The 18,351-nt window shown below is 39.3% G+C and overlaps 3 protein-coding genes across 6 annotated transcripts in view; all 3 read left to right on the top strand.

The window, feature by feature from the left end:
• Nucleotides 1-4,084, top strand: part of LOC105201443 (DNA replication licensing factor Mcm6) — a 45,317-nt gene extending 41,233 nt beyond the window's left edge. Inside the window, exons 3-13 of the mRNA XM_011169450.3 lie at nucleotides 441-745; nucleotides 860-1,003; nucleotides 1,073-1,337; nucleotides 1,419-1,621; nucleotides 1,694-1,892; nucleotides 1,973-2,503; nucleotides 2,566-2,871; nucleotides 2,944-3,274; nucleotides 3,364-3,489; nucleotides 3,566-3,705; nucleotides 3,777-4,084. Coding sequence (XP_011167752.1) covers nucleotides 654-745; nucleotides 860-1,003; nucleotides 1,073-1,337; nucleotides 1,419-1,621; nucleotides 1,694-1,892; nucleotides 1,973-2,503; nucleotides 2,566-2,871; nucleotides 2,944-3,274; nucleotides 3,364-3,489; nucleotides 3,566-3,705; nucleotides 3,777-3,890 — 2,451 coding nt within the window. The 5' untranslated portion in view covers nucleotides 441-653 and the 3' untranslated portion in view covers nucleotides 3,891-4,084. The remainder of the gene's footprint in view (nucleotides 1-440; nucleotides 746-859; nucleotides 1,004-1,072; nucleotides 1,338-1,418; nucleotides 1,622-1,693; nucleotides 1,893-1,972; nucleotides 2,504-2,565; nucleotides 2,872-2,943; nucleotides 3,275-3,363; nucleotides 3,490-3,565; nucleotides 3,706-3,776) is intronic.
• Nucleotides 4,085-4,263: 179 nt separating this feature from the next.
• LOC105201444 (urea transporter 1) lies at nucleotides 4,264-16,634 on the top strand. Of its 3 annotated transcripts, none has more exons than XM_011169451.3 (11): nucleotides 4,264-5,019; nucleotides 5,364-5,486; nucleotides 7,033-7,152; nucleotides 7,497-7,648; nucleotides 8,311-8,458; nucleotides 9,687-9,773; nucleotides 10,312-10,459; nucleotides 10,722-10,906; nucleotides 10,997-11,161; nucleotides 11,696-14,507; nucleotides 16,449-16,634. In XM_011169451.3, the coding sequence occupies exons 1-10, from the start codon at nucleotides 4,981-4,983 to the stop codon at nucleotides 11,762-11,764; spliced, it is 1,236 nt and encodes a 411-aa protein (XP_011167753.2). In that variant the 5' UTR covers nucleotides 4,264-4,980; the 3' UTR covers nucleotides 11,765-14,507; nucleotides 16,449-16,634. The 3 variants fall into 3 exon arrangements, with proteins under 3 accessions (XP_011167753.2, XP_039304352.1, XP_039304351.1); XM_039448418.1 differs by having other exon boundaries at nucleotides 11,696-14,579; nucleotides 16,449-16,542; XM_039448417.1 differs by lacking the exon at nucleotides 16,449-16,634 and adding an exon at nucleotides 15,042-15,334.
• LOC105201482 (ARS-binding factor 1) overlaps nucleotides 15,589-18,351 on the top strand; it is a 29,382-nt gene continuing 26,619 nt past the window's right edge. The window contains exon 1 of one of the 2 annotated variants that reach the window (XM_026135323.2): nucleotides 15,589-18,334. In XM_026135323.2, the coding sequence (XP_025991108.1) occupies nucleotides 17,851-18,334 (484 nt within the window). In that variant the 5' untranslated portion in view covers nucleotides 15,589-17,850. The remainder of the gene's footprint in view (nucleotides 18,335-18,351) is intronic. The other variant, XM_026135321.2, reaches the window with a different exon arrangement.

The raw sequence follows: 18,351 nt of genomic DNA, 5'->3' as shown, positions 1-18,351 counted from the left end.
ATATTTTGGACCGTCTAATTGAACATCTAATTGGATGCCCAATAAAAAGACGTCCGATTGGACATCCAATCAGATGTCCAATCGGACATCTTTTTATGCTTCGAATTAAACGTTTATCTGATGTTTTTTACACGTCTCATTGGACATCTTTTTAGACAATTTTAGATGTCTAAGACGTCTAATTGGACGTCTTTTAGACGTATTAGCATTAAGATATTATTTGAAACGATCTTGAAATAATAGCGCTTTTAAGTGCAGTGGGTCTTGACCTAATTTAAATCTAATTAATGACGCTATACTCATTAAATAAGTATAAACATATCTATGCAACATCAGGATTATAATAAATCATAAAAATAATCTATTATCAATTTCTTACATAAAGTCAGTGATCTTTAATAGTCTCCTGTTGGTGATTTTGGGTTTATTTCTCGTTTCAGCCAATACGATATTCCGACAATGAAATAAAGTGACATAGATATTCACCTTAATAAAAACATCAGATCAATCAGATGTTTGAGAACGTGCATGAAGTTTGTCTTCCCGCCAAATTTCCAGCGTTCTCGTTTTCCGACCATGTTTCACATCAGCGTCAATTAATTTCGTACCTTTCTAAATATATAAAGTGTGACTTCTTATAATTTATTGAAGAAATGGATGCTGCAGGCCCACAAGCTGTTCTAGCACGTGTACGAGATGAGATCGGGGTCAAGTGTCAAAAATTATTTCAAGATTTCTTGGAGAGGTAATTTTTTTTAGGATGAATATGTTTAACACTAAACGTTGTAAGACTTAACTCGATTTAAAGTTGAAAATTAATAATATTGTTTTCTTTTTGTTAACTGTTTTTACATCACAGATTCAAGGAATACGATGTTGTTAAATACCTGGAACCAGCTAAAGAACTCATCAGTCCAGAACGCTGTACACTGGAAGTATCTTTTGAAGATACAGAAGCATATAATCAAATGCTTGCTACAACTATAGTTGAAGAATACTACAGGTTGTATAATCAGTGATCACTATCTTTTTTTTATTTATGAGAAATAAAAATAAGAATTTTTTGTACCAGAGTATATCCATTTTTATGTCAAGCAGTAAGCAACTTTGTTAAAGATGTGGGAAACTTAACAAAAGATAAGGAATGTTATGTCAGTTTTACCAAAGTGCATATTAGGCATAAATTAAGAGAGTTAAATACATCGCTGTTGGGTACTTTGATTTGGATATCTGGCCAGGTTGTTCGAACCCATCCTGTTCATCCAGAGTTAGTTTTTGGCACATTTATTTGTATGGACTGTAATGCATATATTAGAAATGTGGAGCAGCAATTTAAGGTAAATGTATTAAAATTTAAATCCACATGCATAGAACACGATTAACTTTGGTTTAACTCATTCAGTTTTCATTGTTTTCAGTTTACGAATCCAACAATCTGTTCTAATCCAGTATGTAGCAACAGACGTCGTTTTCTATTAGATGTGGATAATTCAGTGTTTGTTGACTTCCAAAAAGTGAGGATTCAAGAAACACAAGCTGAACTTCCTCGAGGCTCTATACCTCGCTCTGTTGAAGTCATTCTGAGATCTGAGATAGTTGAAACGGTGCAAGCTGGTGACAGGTAGGTTTAAAAATATAAATGTTTTAATGATTAATATTGTCAACTTTAATAAAACCATTCTTATTTTTATAGGTACGATTTTATAGGAACTCTTATAGTAGTGCCAGATGTAGGAGTATTATCTTTACCAAGTGCCAAAGCAGAAATTGGACCAAGAAGCAGGAATAATGATCAGAGGGAAGGCGTATCAGGCCTTAAGGCGCTTGGTGTTAGGGAACTGACGTATAAAATGGCATTTCTTGCCTGCAGTGTTGCCAATTCAAACCCAAGGGTAAGTAGACATAAGAATATAAAATTAAAATACATATGCTATTTTTTAACAAAGATTATTTGATTGATTTTATGTTACAGTTTGGAGGTACAGGAGATGGAATGGAAGAAATTTCACAAGAAGCGATGAAGAGACGAATGACAGAAGCACAGTGGAATAACATCTATGAGATGAGTCGTGATAAAAATCTGTACAAGAACATAGTTTCCAGCCTGTTTCCCGCTATACACGGCAACGACGAAATTAAAAAGGGGATTACGCTGATGTTCTTTGGCGGTGTAGCGAAAACTACAGAGGAGGGCACGTCGCTGAGAGGAGATATCAATGTCTGCATCGTCGGCGATCCCAGCACTGCAAAATCACAATTCCTCAAATGTGTAACTGATCTTTCGCCCAGAGCAGTTTACACATCTGGAAAGGCATCGAGCGCGGCTGGTTTGACGGCCGCAGTTGTACGAGACGAAGAATCCTCGGACTTTGTCATAGAAGCTGGAGCACTGATGCTCGCCGATCATGGTATCTGCTGCATCGATGAATTCGATAAGATGGATCCAAAGGATCAGGTCGCGATTCACGAAGCCATGGAACAGCAGACAATTTCGATAACTAAGGTAAGTATTTAAAATTTGTATAATATATAGAGAACTTTGTACTAAAGTTGATATATTTTTAGGCTGGTGTAAGAGCAACTTTAAATGCTCGAACTTCTATACTAGCGGCAGCAAATCCCATCGGCGGACGATACGATAGGAGAAAGTCATTACAGCAAAATGTACAATTAACCGCACCTATTATGTCGAGATTTGATTTGTTCTTTGTAGTGCTGGACGAGTGCAACGAAATCGTTGATAACGCGATTGCCAAGAGAATCGTAGATTTACATTGCGATAATTTGAATGATATTGAAGTGATATACCAGCAAGAAGACATTATTAATTATATCAATTTTGCTAAACAGTTTAAACCCATTTTAAGTCAGGTAAAATATAATATTGGAATACATTAGTTGGCGATATCAAAGTTATTGATTAATTTCGTTAAATTTTTGTAGGAAGCCGCTGAGCTTTTAGTCGAAAATTACACAGCTCTTAGACAAAGAACGGGCAGTGGAAGTGGCAAATGGAGAGTCACCGTGAGGCAGTTGGAAAGCATGATTAGATTGTCAGAAGCATTAGCGAAAATAGAATGCATGGACGAAGTGACAGTGAAACACGTCAAAGAAGCTAAACGATTGTTACAGAAGAGTATAATTACGGTAGAGCAGCCTGATGTAGATCTTGAGGAAGGCATGAATGATGCAAATGTGGGAATGGACATTGATGAGCCACCACCGCTCATGGCAGCATTTGCAGGAGGCAATGATGATGCACCGCCTTCATCACGTATGTTCCCATTTATTTTATTGCATATAATAGTAGTTTATTAATTTTATATACGTTTATTTTAATATTTATATTTACTAATTGTTTAGCGGCTAACGAAACATCGCGCGAACCGCCAAAGAAAAAATTAACTATGTCTTTTGAGGAATATAAGAATCTTTCAAATATGTTAGTTCTTTATATGAGAGGCGAGGAAAGTCGTACTGAGAGTGAAGGTATTTTTTATTATTGTATTGACAATAAGAGTACTATTATTTTTTATTATATATCCAACTATTAAAATGTTTTTAGATGACGCTAAGGGTGGCATACGGAAATCTGAATTAATTGCGTGGTATCTTGATCAAATACAAGATCAACTAGATTCAGAAGAAGAATTACTAGACCGGAAAAATTTTATTGAAAAAATTATTGATAGACTTACGTACCATGTATGTATTAATATTTTATAGCTGGCACGTTTGTATTTTAGAATTTTTATTGTACAATTTTACTCTTTTAGGATCAAATTATAATACCTTTAACAACGACCAGCTTGAAAAGCAGAGATAAAGAAGGCGAAGAAGAGGAGGATCCTTTACTCGTTGTTCATCCCAATTATGTTATGGATATATAGTTTTAAGAATCGAGGTGCCTTGATGGGAAAACGCGATTTATTATTTTATAAAAAGAGCTTGTAGCATTTTATAAGCATTTTTTTATCTTGATATACTAATGCTATATTTTTTTACCTGAATTCTGTGAATTTTGTGAATGTTTCATGGAATTTTTTCGACTATTATGATGATCATAAAACACGTTTTTATAGCATCTTTAAGAGCATTTATTCATTCCTTATAATTCACTTAAATACCTCATGGAGGACTATAAACATATCTTGTTTACTGTGACCTCACATATTTAACATTACTCATGAAGTAAATCATTAAAATCAGCCTGATTACGACATGTGTCAAGATAAGTACATCTTTTTTAATAAAAACATGTATTTTGTAATGTTTTATTTTTTTTTAAATGTTAAAACTAACAAACAACCATTTATTTAAACATAACGTGCTTTATATAGATTGTAGTTATCATAAAAACGTAAGACAGTTTTAACTTATATCTGTTTCAAGAGTATACTAATTAACATAGTGTAAGTCATGATAATTAACGTACCATGATTTACTGTGATGCGTTAATTAACATGCATTTTAATGCACTTGTTAAAAAGTGAACCTTCTGTTCTAAATCAAATGTTTAAATCGACAGTAGCTTCAGTAGCTTGAACAGGTCCGGGTCATTTTTCATTACATCTATGATAAGAAATACTATGTGCATTTTAAACAGAATTATAAATACAATGAGATTTATATTTTAAAAGTTACATTATAAAAACGTTCATGTTATCAATTAATGAAAAAAATCAAAGTATAATCTTTAAAAATCTTTTGTTATTTGATTTACAATAATTTGAAATGAAGTTTAATTATTTGTAGAGATTAACGTGCGTATATGATCGACATGCTGTGCTATTTTAGTACATTTATCAATGTTTGCAGTTTTAACGCGTAGGGGATATAACACGTGCTTTTATTGCTGTTTTAATGTACACAAAGTATGTTACAAACGTGTTAACTGCGTATGGTGGGGGTATTCTATGCAGTAATTAGAAACGCAATCACTTGGCCAGACGATTTTAATATTATTTGTCGATACGCGCGATGTCTGCAAAAGAGTTACCGATAGCAGAATTACGACAAGTGAGCGTTATTTAATATATGTTATATTTGAGTGTGAAGTGAGAAATTATCAATGACACAATTTCATAATAGCTTTCTACATTATCATAGATCTAGCCTGATAATTTCTGTTGTGCAGTGATATGGAAAGTACATACCTATCTGCAAAATTACTGATTGTCTTCACTGTGAAACATAATTTTATATTTTGCTATTCACGATTTGTTTATACTTATTTTTTGATAGTAGGTTTTCTTGGTTCAAAACTTTTATATTTAAATTGGTTTTTTTATAAATCGCGTTTTTTTAGTTTTGAAAGTTACAATGAAATTTTGCAATAAATTATAAAATAAATAAATTGACAGGAAAAAACATGGGTAGCGTTCGTAGGTGACTTTGCGATTTTAAAGGAGTTCTTTGCGCACAAAAAACGACGAATTTGGTACGCGGTGCAATTACTTGAAGTTTTTTTGCGTGGATTTGGACAGGTGTGTATAAATCGATAAAAAAATCTAACAAATTACATATAAAGTACTTTAGCCAAATAAGGCCCATCTAATTAATTTTATTTCTTATAAACTCTATTTATGGTGATATTAAAATAAACTAAGTAAGAAAAACAAAAACACAACAAACTCGTTAAATGCAAAGCAAGAGAAATGATCAATTAGTGAGCAACAACAAAATGTTTATTTGTATAAATTATTTGAGATTAAATTAAAACAAAAATATTTTGACTTAACTTAACCTTCTTTACTGTTTAAACTAATAATCAAATGTCATTTTGTAAACATTTTGCAAAGATCGAAATTAATATAAACGTGAATATAAGTGAAAATATAATGTTTATTTTAATCACTGACAAAAATAAAATTTATCTTCTGTATAAAACATTTGTAAATAAACAAAAAAATTTTTTAAACTCTGACATTGACTCATTAAATACTCGTGTTTTTAATAAAGCCCGAATTGAAAATAACAAAGGAATTAAATATTTTTCAAATAAATTTTCAATAATTATTAATCACAAAAACGAAATCATATATTATCTAAAAAAGTATACTTATTCCAAAAAATTGATATATACATTTGTTTTTTTCTATAGGTAGGAAATTGAATAATATAATATTGTAATAAATCATAAAATAATGTAATAAACTTTGCAACGAAGTGGATAAATGAACCGTTTTTATAAAAACGGTTTATTTGCCCACTTTGTCACAATTTTTTGTTGCACTAAATAAACGTGTTGTTGCTGGGTTTAATTCCCTAGTCCCTCTTTACCTACTTTCTATGACACCACCTTTTAAGCATATATTCTAGGCATTGCATAAAGTACATTTTTAATGGCAAATTAAAAAATAAGTTTTTCTTAGTGTTGGGCCTTATACGGTTCAAGTATCTTAATTTTGGTGTGATATCGCAATTCGCATAATTTGTAACTACTTTTTTGAAAGAGAAGTTAGTGAAAAGACAATTGTATCACTATATTTGATGCATTATTATGTTCCTTAAATCGAAGTCAGTAAAATTTTATTGATTTCGATGCTATACTTATATTAATCAGAGTAATATGTACACATCTGTCAGTGATAATATTGATAATACGTTTTGTTTAGTGAGAGACTTCCCTCTCTTAATCGGAATCACTAAAGGACGGTCAATACTCCTTGACGATCATAGTCATAAGTATAGCACTGCAAATTAGTGAACAATACTGATTTCAATTTAGAGAATAGATCCATAAGAACGCAAAAAAAGTACTAGAAAAATTCTTCGTAATTCTTATTAATTAAAAACACAAAGAAATTTATATCATTTTTACGAAAAGTTACTTTATAGTTTCATTATTATATTGAAAAATGTTACATGCCATCTTAAGTTGCACCAAAGGATGATCCGTGATAAAAAGAATCCGGTATTTGTTATAACGATAAGATCGGATTACTTTTTTGCGCGTTGCACTGTAATATCACACCGGAATCGCCGCGCGTATCTTTAATTAACGTCGATGGGCTTTAATTAACGTTGCAGATCGTTTTTGCGAATAATCCTCTCAGCGGGCTGCTGATAATAGTTACCTTGGCTGCGGTAGCGCCAGGTGCATTGGCGTTGTCTGCGGCCACCGCCGGCCTTGGCCTCTTACTGTCCGTGGTATGTTTTATTAATTATTAGCTGCAGTGTCAAGCGGTCTGTTTCTTGCCAGAAAGAGGCAATACACTTTTTGCCGCATTGCGCTTGAAAGATGGACGCTCATTTCCACCGTCGCTATTCATACACGACGATGCATCGCGACGAACGTTCTCTACCTCTTTTTCATCTCTTTCGGACCTAATGGACCGTTTGCGTGCACACGGGGAAAAATCACTGCAATGCGGCAGCGCTTTTCGCTGCTGGCAGCGACCCGAGGAGGGTGCCAGTGCGGAATTCTCTCTACGATCCTCATTGCACCCTCTTTGTTTCGCGATTAGTCTAAGAATTCTTCCGTTCTATTGCAGCTCATACGAGAGCCTGACGATCTTGTAGAAAACGGGCTAACTGTCTTCAACCCTGTACTGGTTGGGGCGGTATCGTACAGTCTAATACCGCAGATTTATGGAAGCTTCGATGCCTTCAGCTTCCTGCTCGTGCTCCTGGCCACGATACTCAGGTACATCCAGTTATCTCACGCTCCACGGAGTATTCAGAAAATATCGCATGATATATCGCATGATAAGCCACAAATATAATACTTCAATTGTCGTAAATTTCACGGTTAAATGAACTCGAGGTACATAGCGATGCACGAAAATGATAAACGATAAATACGCTTCCGGGAGCAATGTTCAGATAAACACGTAGCGCCCACACAGAGGTATGAGTATAAAATAATCCTGCGTGCAAATTATTTATTTATAAATAACATCTTGTGATAGTGACGGTGACATTTAATTAAGCCGAAATATACGCAAATTAATGTAAATTGATGTGGATAATTGTTATATTGTCAGAGAGAATAACGTGCATTATAATGCACAGTTGCGCGCATAATAATACCTCTTAAAGCCAGAACTTTATGAATTGAGCGATGCGAATAACGTTATGAGTTTGGACAACTCGAAGCTGAGAACGCGTATGTAGAAACTAACGCGAGACGCATCGTGACAGTTTCGGCTTGATATTCAAGCAAGATATCTGGAATAATTCGCGACGCGGTAGATTATGCGGCAAACCGGATTATCCGGAGTTAGCTGGAGGTTCACTCGTCATCCACGTTGCGGCTGAGCGGTAACGTTTTGCAAATTTCAACAGCTCCTGGTTAATGTTTTCCAGTGTTTATCTCGCGCGGTCCCTGAGAAGCGATAAATTCTCGTGCACAGCATGGCCATTTAACTTGGTGGAGTTCGCGTTGATTTTCGCCCTCTCAACGCAGAATGGCTCGGACGTGGTGGCCAAATCTGTGGAGCCAATATTTGAAATGGTAAATTGACTTTACGTAATATTTTTAACGATTAGGCGCAACATTTAGATCTAACAATAAATATGAATTTTAATAAAAATAACTGATATGAAAGAATATAATAAATTTTGATAGAACGAATAAATCTCCTGAAATAAGATTTTAATTTTGTAATTTATTAGTAAAGTCATCGATGCCTTTTGTTCGAAGAACTCAAAGCTAATAATAAAATTGATTTTATAATAATATTTAATTACCTTAAATAATTTTAACAAGCTTAAATATACGTATAATTTAATGAGAGGGAAACGAACGGAGAATTTATGAGACCAATATTACGCTAAAGGCGTTTTATTTGATAATTGCTATTCACATTTGGAACGTTAGGAAATGAGCGATTGAGATAAAATCACAATTTTAGAGTATTGGTCCCGAACGAGAGAGTAAATTTGATGAGAATAGGGCGGAGGCCACGGTGCGGAATAAAATTCGCTTGGAAAAGCGCTTTCAGTATTCAGACCATACATATTTGACGTGCCTTCACGAGGGAGAATGCTATCCTCCGTGGGTCGGGGAGCATGGCTTTTCTCCGTATTGATCAAACTCCAGCACGAACAACTCCACCGACGATAACTTATCTTGGCTCGGATTTATTTCACCCTAACTAGTCGCCGGTTGTTTGTTTCGGTTAAATATTGGGCAAGTTCTCTCCGCGTTTCTCTTTTTCGCAGACTGTTTTCCGTTAGCAAATAGCACTACAACAGTGGAATATTTGAAAATACTGCTCAGTTGGGGGTGAGGCTGCCTTTTCGCGTATATGTAAATATATTAACTTGTATATATCTGTATACGTCGTGCGAGCGTAACATCACTTCTGCTAACTGGGCTGTGCATCCTCGCGACAACGCGAAAAATTAACTTTGTACTGTCGTTAAACTTTACGATTCTCACGTGCAGCGTAATATATATACCTTAAGCGCAAGTAGAGAAATTTGTAAAAAAAAAAAGAAAATTGCGGCTTTTTATGGAAAAAATGCATCTTCTTCCTCACCTGTGAAAAGTTTCTTCCCCGTATTACAAAAATTTACGGCCGAACTTGATGCGCGTGGTGTAGCATAAATTACTCGTCCGCGGAGCATATTTCATCATAAAATAGTTTGAACCTTCTCTAGACTTGTCGAGTGACTGCATCGCGTGCATTTCTCTATCATGTGCGGGTTATTGTGCAAGACTCTCGCATTGTTTTCAGCACAATGCAACAAGTGAGACGACGACAACGGACGGCGCCGGTTTCTATGAGCAGAATGCTACCAGCGTTTACATCGACTGGGGAATGGTAGAGTTTACTCATGTTCTACTTTTTGAAACTTTATATTCCTTACTCTGCATGTATTAACGTCTCAAGGGTCACGACAAGTGCCACAAGTCTTCGTTAGTCACATAGTTTCGTACTTCGAGAGAGGAGAACTCGTGATTACATTTCCAATTGCAAACATATGCTTGTACATTAAAGTTCAATCTTATTACACAAGGCACTTTAACAAACTTTTTCTTTTCAACTTTACGCAAACAATTTTTGACGTTTGCATTTCACTATATTGAGCCTCATCATACATTGGTAGCCACTCAGAGGGAAGATACTTCTAAATTTAAATTGATTGAATATTGTAATATAATATTCAGAGAGAGATGTTTGTTGTGCAACAGTATCTCTTTCGTAGCTGCTCGGAATAACTGTGCGTTTGTGAGGCGTATAAAAATAAAATGGAAATAAATATATCCGTACTTCGGTTGCTCGAGGGAAATGCTGGGAAAGGTATATAAATGGAGATATCAATCTATTTGCTTGTGCTCAAAGTTAAATCATGTTTCAGATTGTACGAGGCAGTGTTGTATCCGCGTCACAGCTGTTGGCGATTGATAATGTGATCGTTGGTGCTGTCATGTATCTGGCGATGCTAATATACTCGCCTATCTCAACCGCATTTTCGTACTTTGGCGCTCTCTGCGGAACACTCGCAGGTATATTCAAATAATTTTTATAGGATATTTATATATAAAGAAGAGACACGGAAAAGATATGGGGATGGGGAGGAGAGGAAGAGAGAGACGAGAAAGAATCGTTGATCTCATTGAGCAATTAAAATGTATGTTTAATGGGGCGTAGAGAGTGATTAAGCTTCGCGGCTGAAATTCTCTCAGAGGAACTAAAAGCAAGAGCATAATTGTTTTAGGATAAAAGCGGGAACAGTATGAATTATCATCGTCATAAATTTTCCGTTAGGCTTGGAGCTCGGAGAGGACAGACACAAAGTCTACAGCGGGTTGTGGGGGTACAATAGTCTCTTGACCGGGGCCGCTTTGGGAGGAAATCTGTTGGTGCTGAACGGTCAAACGGCCGCCGCTGCCATCGTGGCGATTATTTACACTCCACTCCTGCAGTACACCATAGAATCGATATTTGCAAAAGTGACCGAAGCCTCTCTTCCCTTCTACTCGATTAATTCGCAATGTTCCTCTCTCTCGCGGAGACCGTTAACATTTTTATTAATATTTCAGACGCAGTTACCGGTGCTGTCGCTGCCGTTCGTGACGGCGACCTCGTTGTTTCTAAAATTGAGCGGCGGCAAGGAGGATCCAACGTTCCCGTGGCCCGTATCGATCACCTTTCCCGAGAAACAGCGTCATAATTATCTCGCTCGTCGCCGCGCGGCAGCTCGAGAGGTACGTCTCTCCCGATTTCATACGCTCTCTCGCTAGGTCTCTCCCTCCTACCCCTTCGTCTAGATTCTAGATATAAAATTTTATATTCGCGATGATAGAGGTCGAGATAAACGGCGTACTTTGTCATCGCGGCTTATATCGAATTCCGTCCTGCCCAAATCTGATTTGTGACTGAAACTTCTCCCGCGATAAGATGAATCTCAGGACCCATGAAAACCACGCCCTACAAGAAGGACGGAAATTGATTTCTTGCCCTACTCTCAGCTTGTGCGTAGGTCGAATTGTCTACTCGATAAATCATAGGTTAAGAAAAAGAAGTAGAATTATGGACGCTCGAAGCTGCGATATCATGATTATAATTAATGATCCGGTGGAAAAGCTGGAAAGTAAATTTTTTTAAAAATATCACTGAAATTCGAATACAGATGAAATGATGTAATTAATATTTTTTTTACTACAAGTAATGTAAAATTAGATCAAATGTACGGACAATTTAGAATAATGTATTGTTTAAATTTGTGCATTGTTGTATAGGAAGTTGCAGCGGAAGAACTTGAGCTCGTCACACGGGATGAAAGGAAGCCAATCCCGTCGGATAATTAACAGCTTATCCCTCCCTTTGAGTGATATGTAATTACAGTTTAGTATTACGTAATAGGAGATAATTTTCATCGTTTTTCGTATCGTCTTAATCGTTTAAAACAATTTCCTACCGCTTTTCAATATTGTTTATACAAGTGTGTATTTATGATTGACTAACAATTGACGGTTTAGCTTGAACTCGCCGTCTATCTCTGACAGTGGCCTTCGATTTAATTGTAACGTCAATCCAATAACCGAGTTTACCATCTGTATCTTCTCGAGAAGGAGCCCTTTCCGCCGATTCGTTCATGCGGAATAGATAAAGTTAGTCTTGTGAAACTTGCGAATGTACACGTCTTTCAAGCATCAGTGAATGCTAATAGAAATCAGATTTGTACAGATAGAAGAGTGATAGCTAGATATAACTACTTTGTTGTATCCTGTACATAATATTTTGTAGAAGTTAGCAACGAAAATAATACATTAAAACTTTTGAAAAGCATGAAATGTAAAATTTACGAAGACAAGTCGATGTATAGAAAATTATACATTGCGCTTACTGCTTCGAAGGTCATAAAAAAATACATTAATATAAATTTGCTGGAACTATTCCATTAAAAAAAAAAAAAACTGATTTTTCAAGCCACGCACGCACGCTCTCCTTTTAATAGAGTTTGCGCTAACGTTCTAGGAACATTTCTGATTCCAAGATTCTTAGTCGCGTTTTCAGATAATGGCGTACGTGCTAATCTTCTTATCTTGCGTGGGCGATCCAGAACACGGGAGGGAGAAGATGATATATAAAGGCTAATTCTGATGGAAGGGGGTTTTTTTGGCGGGGCGCCTTTATTGAGCTGCGAGAAGCTACAGGTCGATCGATGAAATTTATTTCGACGCTTTCGCGCTGTCACGGGTTATAAAATAAAATTGATCGCCAGATCTTCTGCAGAAGTGAAATTATATTAGGAGAGCCATACGGAGCTCGACTGCTCATTGCTACTGGATTTCGATTCTTACATTTGTACGAAGGTAAGCTGCCGTAAAATACAGAGCAAACGAAAGTCCGCGTTTGAAGAAGAGAGCTCGATTGGGGCTGTTCCAAAGCGAATGGATGGCGAAGAGTAAGTGAGTGTGCGAAAGAAGTTCGTTTCGAGGACGTTTTAACAAAGACGAGGCCAGCCCTCGGGCTTTTCTCGCGACACCCTCCAGCCGACCTAATCAAACTAGCGAGAAGAGAATCGTACTGTTTCGTGCGGCAACAACTGCTACAATTTGCCCTCGTTCTCCAAAGAAAGGGGAGCTAATGAAGAAAAGTGGAATTTCAGATTCGCCGCACGATCGTTATACTTAACGCGATCGTTACTTTAGCAGCATTCTTTTTTTTTTTTAGGTTTGATGTTCGAGATTTATATTCGAACTCTTGATCATTAATGCGTTGAGAATGCGCTGTAGTGCGTTACGACGTTGTTAAAATGTAGAATTTTATCTTAGTCTGGTACAGCGAGTATCACGATCTATCTTTATAACGTAACCCGTAACTGCGCTGTTGCAGCAAGTAATAAAATGATTTATACCTCGATAAGCCTGGTTTAACACAGGGCCCAGATGCCTCCGCAAAGTCGACTTTTCCTCTGCGAAAGCTATGTAACGGACAGTAGATATCTCGCGTAGATAATTATATACGATAATACATTAACATTAATGCTGGTAATTTGCGGTTTGCCGACACGCAGTTTGCCATTTCGGCAGTAATTAAAGGGCAATAATTTTAATTCGGTACATCAACTCACTCACTCACTAATAGCAGGACAGTGAGCGCGTTACATATTGATAATTAAATTGCAAATTAAAGTTTAACGAAATTCTAAAATTTATTTAAGAGAAAATTAAATTAATAATATTAATCGTACATTATAATCTCTCTGTATTACTGAAATGCGATTTGAAAGATTTTGCAGTACTCTAGGGCTTTTTATACCGTAAAAGCTATTGATTCTTGGGTATTTTAAGAGCTACCATCCTTTTTAGTTTGGCTTTGAATATTTCTAATCCGCAGAGAAAGAGAGACTGCGCAATATACAGAGCGATACATGCCTCCGTCAGCTTAACTAGCACACAAACCTACATTTCGCAGTCGCTGAAACTGGCGCGTTCGCGTGCAGAATAAGAAGCGCGTGCGAGGTAAGGGTTGTAAGGACTTTAAAGGATAAACATCTCGGTTCGTTGGCACCCTTAGAGTCCAGTTTCAGCTGGGAGAAGGGAGAAGAGTCGTTCGTCGACGGTGACGACGGCGCCGACGTCGATGGTGCTGGTGGTGGTAGCGGCGCGGCGTCGTCAGGAAGGGGTAGGGCTGAACGCATCCCTGCCAGATCGGCTACCTGCCCGCCGCCAACCCTGTTCGTTCCGCGACGCTACCCCAGTACTCGGGCGATCGCTAGCACCCGCACACGCGACATCCCTCCGTGTCGGGGGTGCGCGCCACCGTGTCTGCATGTATGTGTGTGCGTGCGTGCTGCTCGCTGAGGGTGCTGCCGATCGCAGTGGCAGCCAGCAGCGTAACGTAGCCACCCCGCGTGGCACGCTAATAGCTCGATCAACCCTCGCGCCCGTGCCGCGCGAGGGTGCACGGGGTGCCTACAAGCGTCACGACCTCCCGCATTAGGCGCATGAGAGGAGAGCTAACCGCGGACCTCTGGTCAGCAGCATCCGCGAGATAGGAGTAATGTAATCGCCTGTAAATGTGTACAGAAGAGAATCGCGAGTAGTGAGTAGTATTGTCTTAAGGACAGTAAATAGTAGTGTTTGTGTTTGTGTGTGTGACAACAAGTGTACTCACGTTAGCTTGAGAGAGATCTATTACACTTTACACTGCTTCACTTTCTACTTCCTGTTCTCCCTCTCCCTTTCTCCATTCTTTGCAAATACATCTCTCTCTCTCTCTCTCTCTCATTTTCAACAGATAGTCTGCTCTTTCTTTATAAAAAATATTTTAATGATCAAACTCGCGCTCGTGATGTTTAGATTATCTGGTCCGAGGTCGCTCTGTTTCCATCTGTATCTCTTGACAGACATATTACCAAAAGTTTTTTCGCAAAAAGAGATATTTCAAGAACAAGAAACGTATTTGTGTTGGCGATATTTCATTTTTCTGAAGCTCTGTATCATCTTTCAGTCGCCCCTCTTGTCGCCCCTACGTTTGGCTATCCCTCGTGTACGCTTTGTTTCGGCACCTCTTCCCGTTTACGAGATATCATGTGTACCTTTGAGATAGCTACATCTTCTCTATTATTCCCTGAAGGGCCACGGGTAAGGTGTTTGGGATCTCTCACGGAAGAAGAATCGCTTGGAAAAATTGGGGGCGACGTGAGCAGATTGGATACTACGTCATGGTGAACCTAGCGAATAAATTAGAACGATGTTTGGAGATAGCCGCTGGGTAGTTTGAAGCTCGGGTCTGCCTTCGCACTTTCACAGATACGGACGAGATCGCGGGATCATCGGATGGCTCAAAGCGCGGGAAAGTCTCCGCATAGTCCAACATTCTCGGCACATCCACGTAGTATCGGATGACTTTATGGTCAATCGGCTGCCAAAGCGTATTGATGTGTATCGTTTGCGCTAGCAGTCCTTCAGATGCTTTGACGCTAGAGACTAGAGCGATGATGCTTGCCAACGAGCCACTTCACTCGCTCCATTGTTTACCGCTTTTTATGAAAAGAAGAATTTCACCCTTCTCTCACCGCATTTAAATTAGAAAGAGAGTTCTTTAAAGAATCATTTTTTTTCTATATTGTTAAAATGAAAAGGATATATGATGAAGAGTGTTTTTCATATTGAAAATTATATTACAAGTTTAAGAATATTTTCATTATATTTTAAATAATAATTTACGTTCCTTATTGAAACGCGCTGGAGCATCGAAATTTTTGCGCTGGTGCACAACATCTTTTTAAACCTGTGATGTTGCACATTAAACCCAATTCAACCAATATTATTGGATATTAATCTTTTGAAATGGGCCGATAAAACGGGTTCCAGTTATTTATCGTTGAGAACGCTCTTGAACGGAAAGCTTACTGTTCAGAAAATATACAGTACTCGCGTATTATTCGAGGCTATTCAAGATATTGAAGAATCTAAAAATTTATTGAGTATAATAATTTAATTACTGCGATAACATCGATGTAACTAATAATTTTAAATTCTCAACATTATATCATCGAATTCAGAAGTTTCAGAATTTATTTCGAAATTCGCGACTCTCTCGGAACGTAAAAAAATCCCGATTTACTAATAACTAGTTAACCCCTGAAATCTCGTTGTTCCGAGATTTCAGCATTGAACGTTCCCTAATCTCAATTACCCTCGAGAATTATTTCCTCGCGATTCCTCGTATACCGCATTCTAGCCGGGCCTGGCTGCGTGTTTCGACCGTCTTTCGCATTGCGTCGTACGGAGGAACGAGGTCATTAGCTACGTGGATAGTCGGAATGGGTCGTGGGAAATCGCTTGAGCAGAAACGAGTACCGGCGCGATTCTGAATATGTTTCGAGAGAAGCCAGTCGATCCATCACCGTTGCTTCCTTAGGCTCTGACGTCAGCGTCACGAGTGCGATTTCGTGTTTTTTGCAAAATACGCGACAATATCTACGAGAGTTGTGCGCTACCGAATGATACTCAAGCACGTATTTCTGATGATTTAAAGGACTTGAAGTTTTTCGGGAAGGGCCGAGAACGAGCACCAATTTTGGATGTCGCAGTCAATTTTGAAAAATCGACGGCCGATTGATGATTATCCTTCGTTGCATTAAAATTGTATCCACTGGAAGGATACGATAGCAGTGTAACGGACACTATAAGATCTCGCGATGAGAAACTAAGAGACGTAAAGCACAACACTGGCGAGCACTATATCAAGTTTTTTCGTGTACTTTCGACATCCGCGCGTGTACATCTGCGCGAACAGTGGATCCGATTAATCATCCCATAAAGCGGACACTTGTGGAAGAGATACTCGCGTATGATGGAAACGCGAGCGCCGGCGGAACCGCTGAAAGAAATTTACGGCAACCGCGGGGAATCATCCGCTTCGTTGAGCACGGCGAATCATCTGATATTTGCCATCAGATAATGCACGGCCATCGCCGATAATGGAGCGCGAATCCGGCTAAGACTCGCATCGCGAAGCTGACCGTTGCAGCCGAGGACGGTTCGCCGAACATCGATTGGCTCCGGGCAACAGAACGAATCCAGATTCCTTCCTGACGAGGCGAGCGCGCCTGAACGAGCTAATCGGGCGTGCAGTTACATCTGCGAATAATCCTCGACCGCCGCGATTTTTGGATCCACGGCGGAGCAGCACGACGAGAGAAGCACGAGAAATTGGATTGAATGAGGAATTATCAATATTTTATCTTTGTCGCCAATTGCGTCAGTAGACCAATTAGCGGTAAGCAAGCAGGATCGAGTCGGATACTGCCAGCAAAAAAATGCTTGCGCAGATATCGAGATACTTACACGAATTGCGTACAATTATTTGGCACGCGAGAGAAATAGAAGCGGGCGCTTCTCTTGCTCGTGCTTTTCGATTTGGTGAAGAAACATCCGCGAAGAAAGATCATTTCCCTCGCACTGGCTGCTAATGCGGACGTATCGGAACAACGGTGATTACCAGCTTTTACGCGGCTTGTAGCTGCTACCGTTACCGAGGAAGAAGATCGTTAGTAGCGTCGCCCGGAAATCCTGTGGAAGATTAATGAACGGTGTGGCCGGCGGAGCAGCGTCGCGGCGACTGTAACCGATAAGGAACCGCGGCCGAGGAAAAACAACGTCGCGGCTTTCCCAGTCTCTCCCTCTCATCTCCGGTCCAGCGATCGGTGACACAGGCGGGCGGCTTGATGTTGTCGCGCTTCCTGCAGGAGCTGTCGTCAGCGGACAACAGGAGTGCCGTCGCGGCGAAACGGAAGGAGGAGGGCTTGTGATCGTTTCGGCAGCGGGCCGATCGTTCCCGCGCCACAACCGATCGCGGTAGCGAAGCGGCGGCGATCGCCACGATCGCCGCCGATGAGGGTGGTGATGTGACGCCGGCGGCGAAGGCAGGCGAAGAGATGACGGTGACGATGACGCCGTCGACGTCCGACGTCGCCGACAAGGCGGTGTCGACGGACGATGGCGGCAGCGGCGGCATGGAGGTGGCGCGTCTCGAGGCCGTCCTCGCCGCCCTGGTGGAGACGAAGGTGGAGGCGATGAAAGCGTCGTCGACGCTTAGCCGACGTTCCGGCAGCGCGCCTACCAGTCCGCGTCGACCTAGACTGACCTCGACCTCGACGGCCTCCTCCTCATTGAATCATCCTCACCACCATCATCATCACCATCACCATCATCATCATCATTCGCAGCAGCAACAGCAACAACAGCAGCAGCAGCACAATAAGAAAAAGGACCATCATCATCATCATCATCATCATCAACAGCAGCAGCAACAGCAGCAGCAGCATCACCGCCATCGTCGCAGACGTCACGACTCCGCGCCATGCGGGAGTGATTATCTCAACAACGCGACGGATCATTCTCAGCACAAGTTATCTAATGGTAAGTGAATCGTTGTT

Source organism: Solenopsis invicta, chromosome 4 (genome assembly GCF_016802725.1).
Source record: "Solenopsis invicta isolate M01_SB chromosome 4, UNIL_Sinv_3.0, whole genome shotgun sequence".
NCBI lineage: Eukaryota > Metazoa > Arthropoda > Insecta > Hymenoptera > Formicidae > Solenopsis > Solenopsis invicta.
This window is presented reverse-complemented; position numbering and strand designations above follow the sequence as displayed.

Coding starts and splice junctions, on each gene's coding strand:
- LOC105201444 (XM_011169451.3), top strand. CDS start 4,981: ATGTCTGCAAAAGAGTTACCGATAGCAGAATTACGACAA. Junction 5,020..5,363: donor CGATAGCAGAATTACGACAA/GTGAGCGTTATT, acceptor ATAAATTGACAG/GAAAAAACATGGGTAGCGTT. Junction 9,774..10,311: donor TTTACATCGACTGGGGAATG/GTAGAGTTTACT, acceptor ATCATGTTTCAG/ATTGTACGAGGCAGTGTTGT.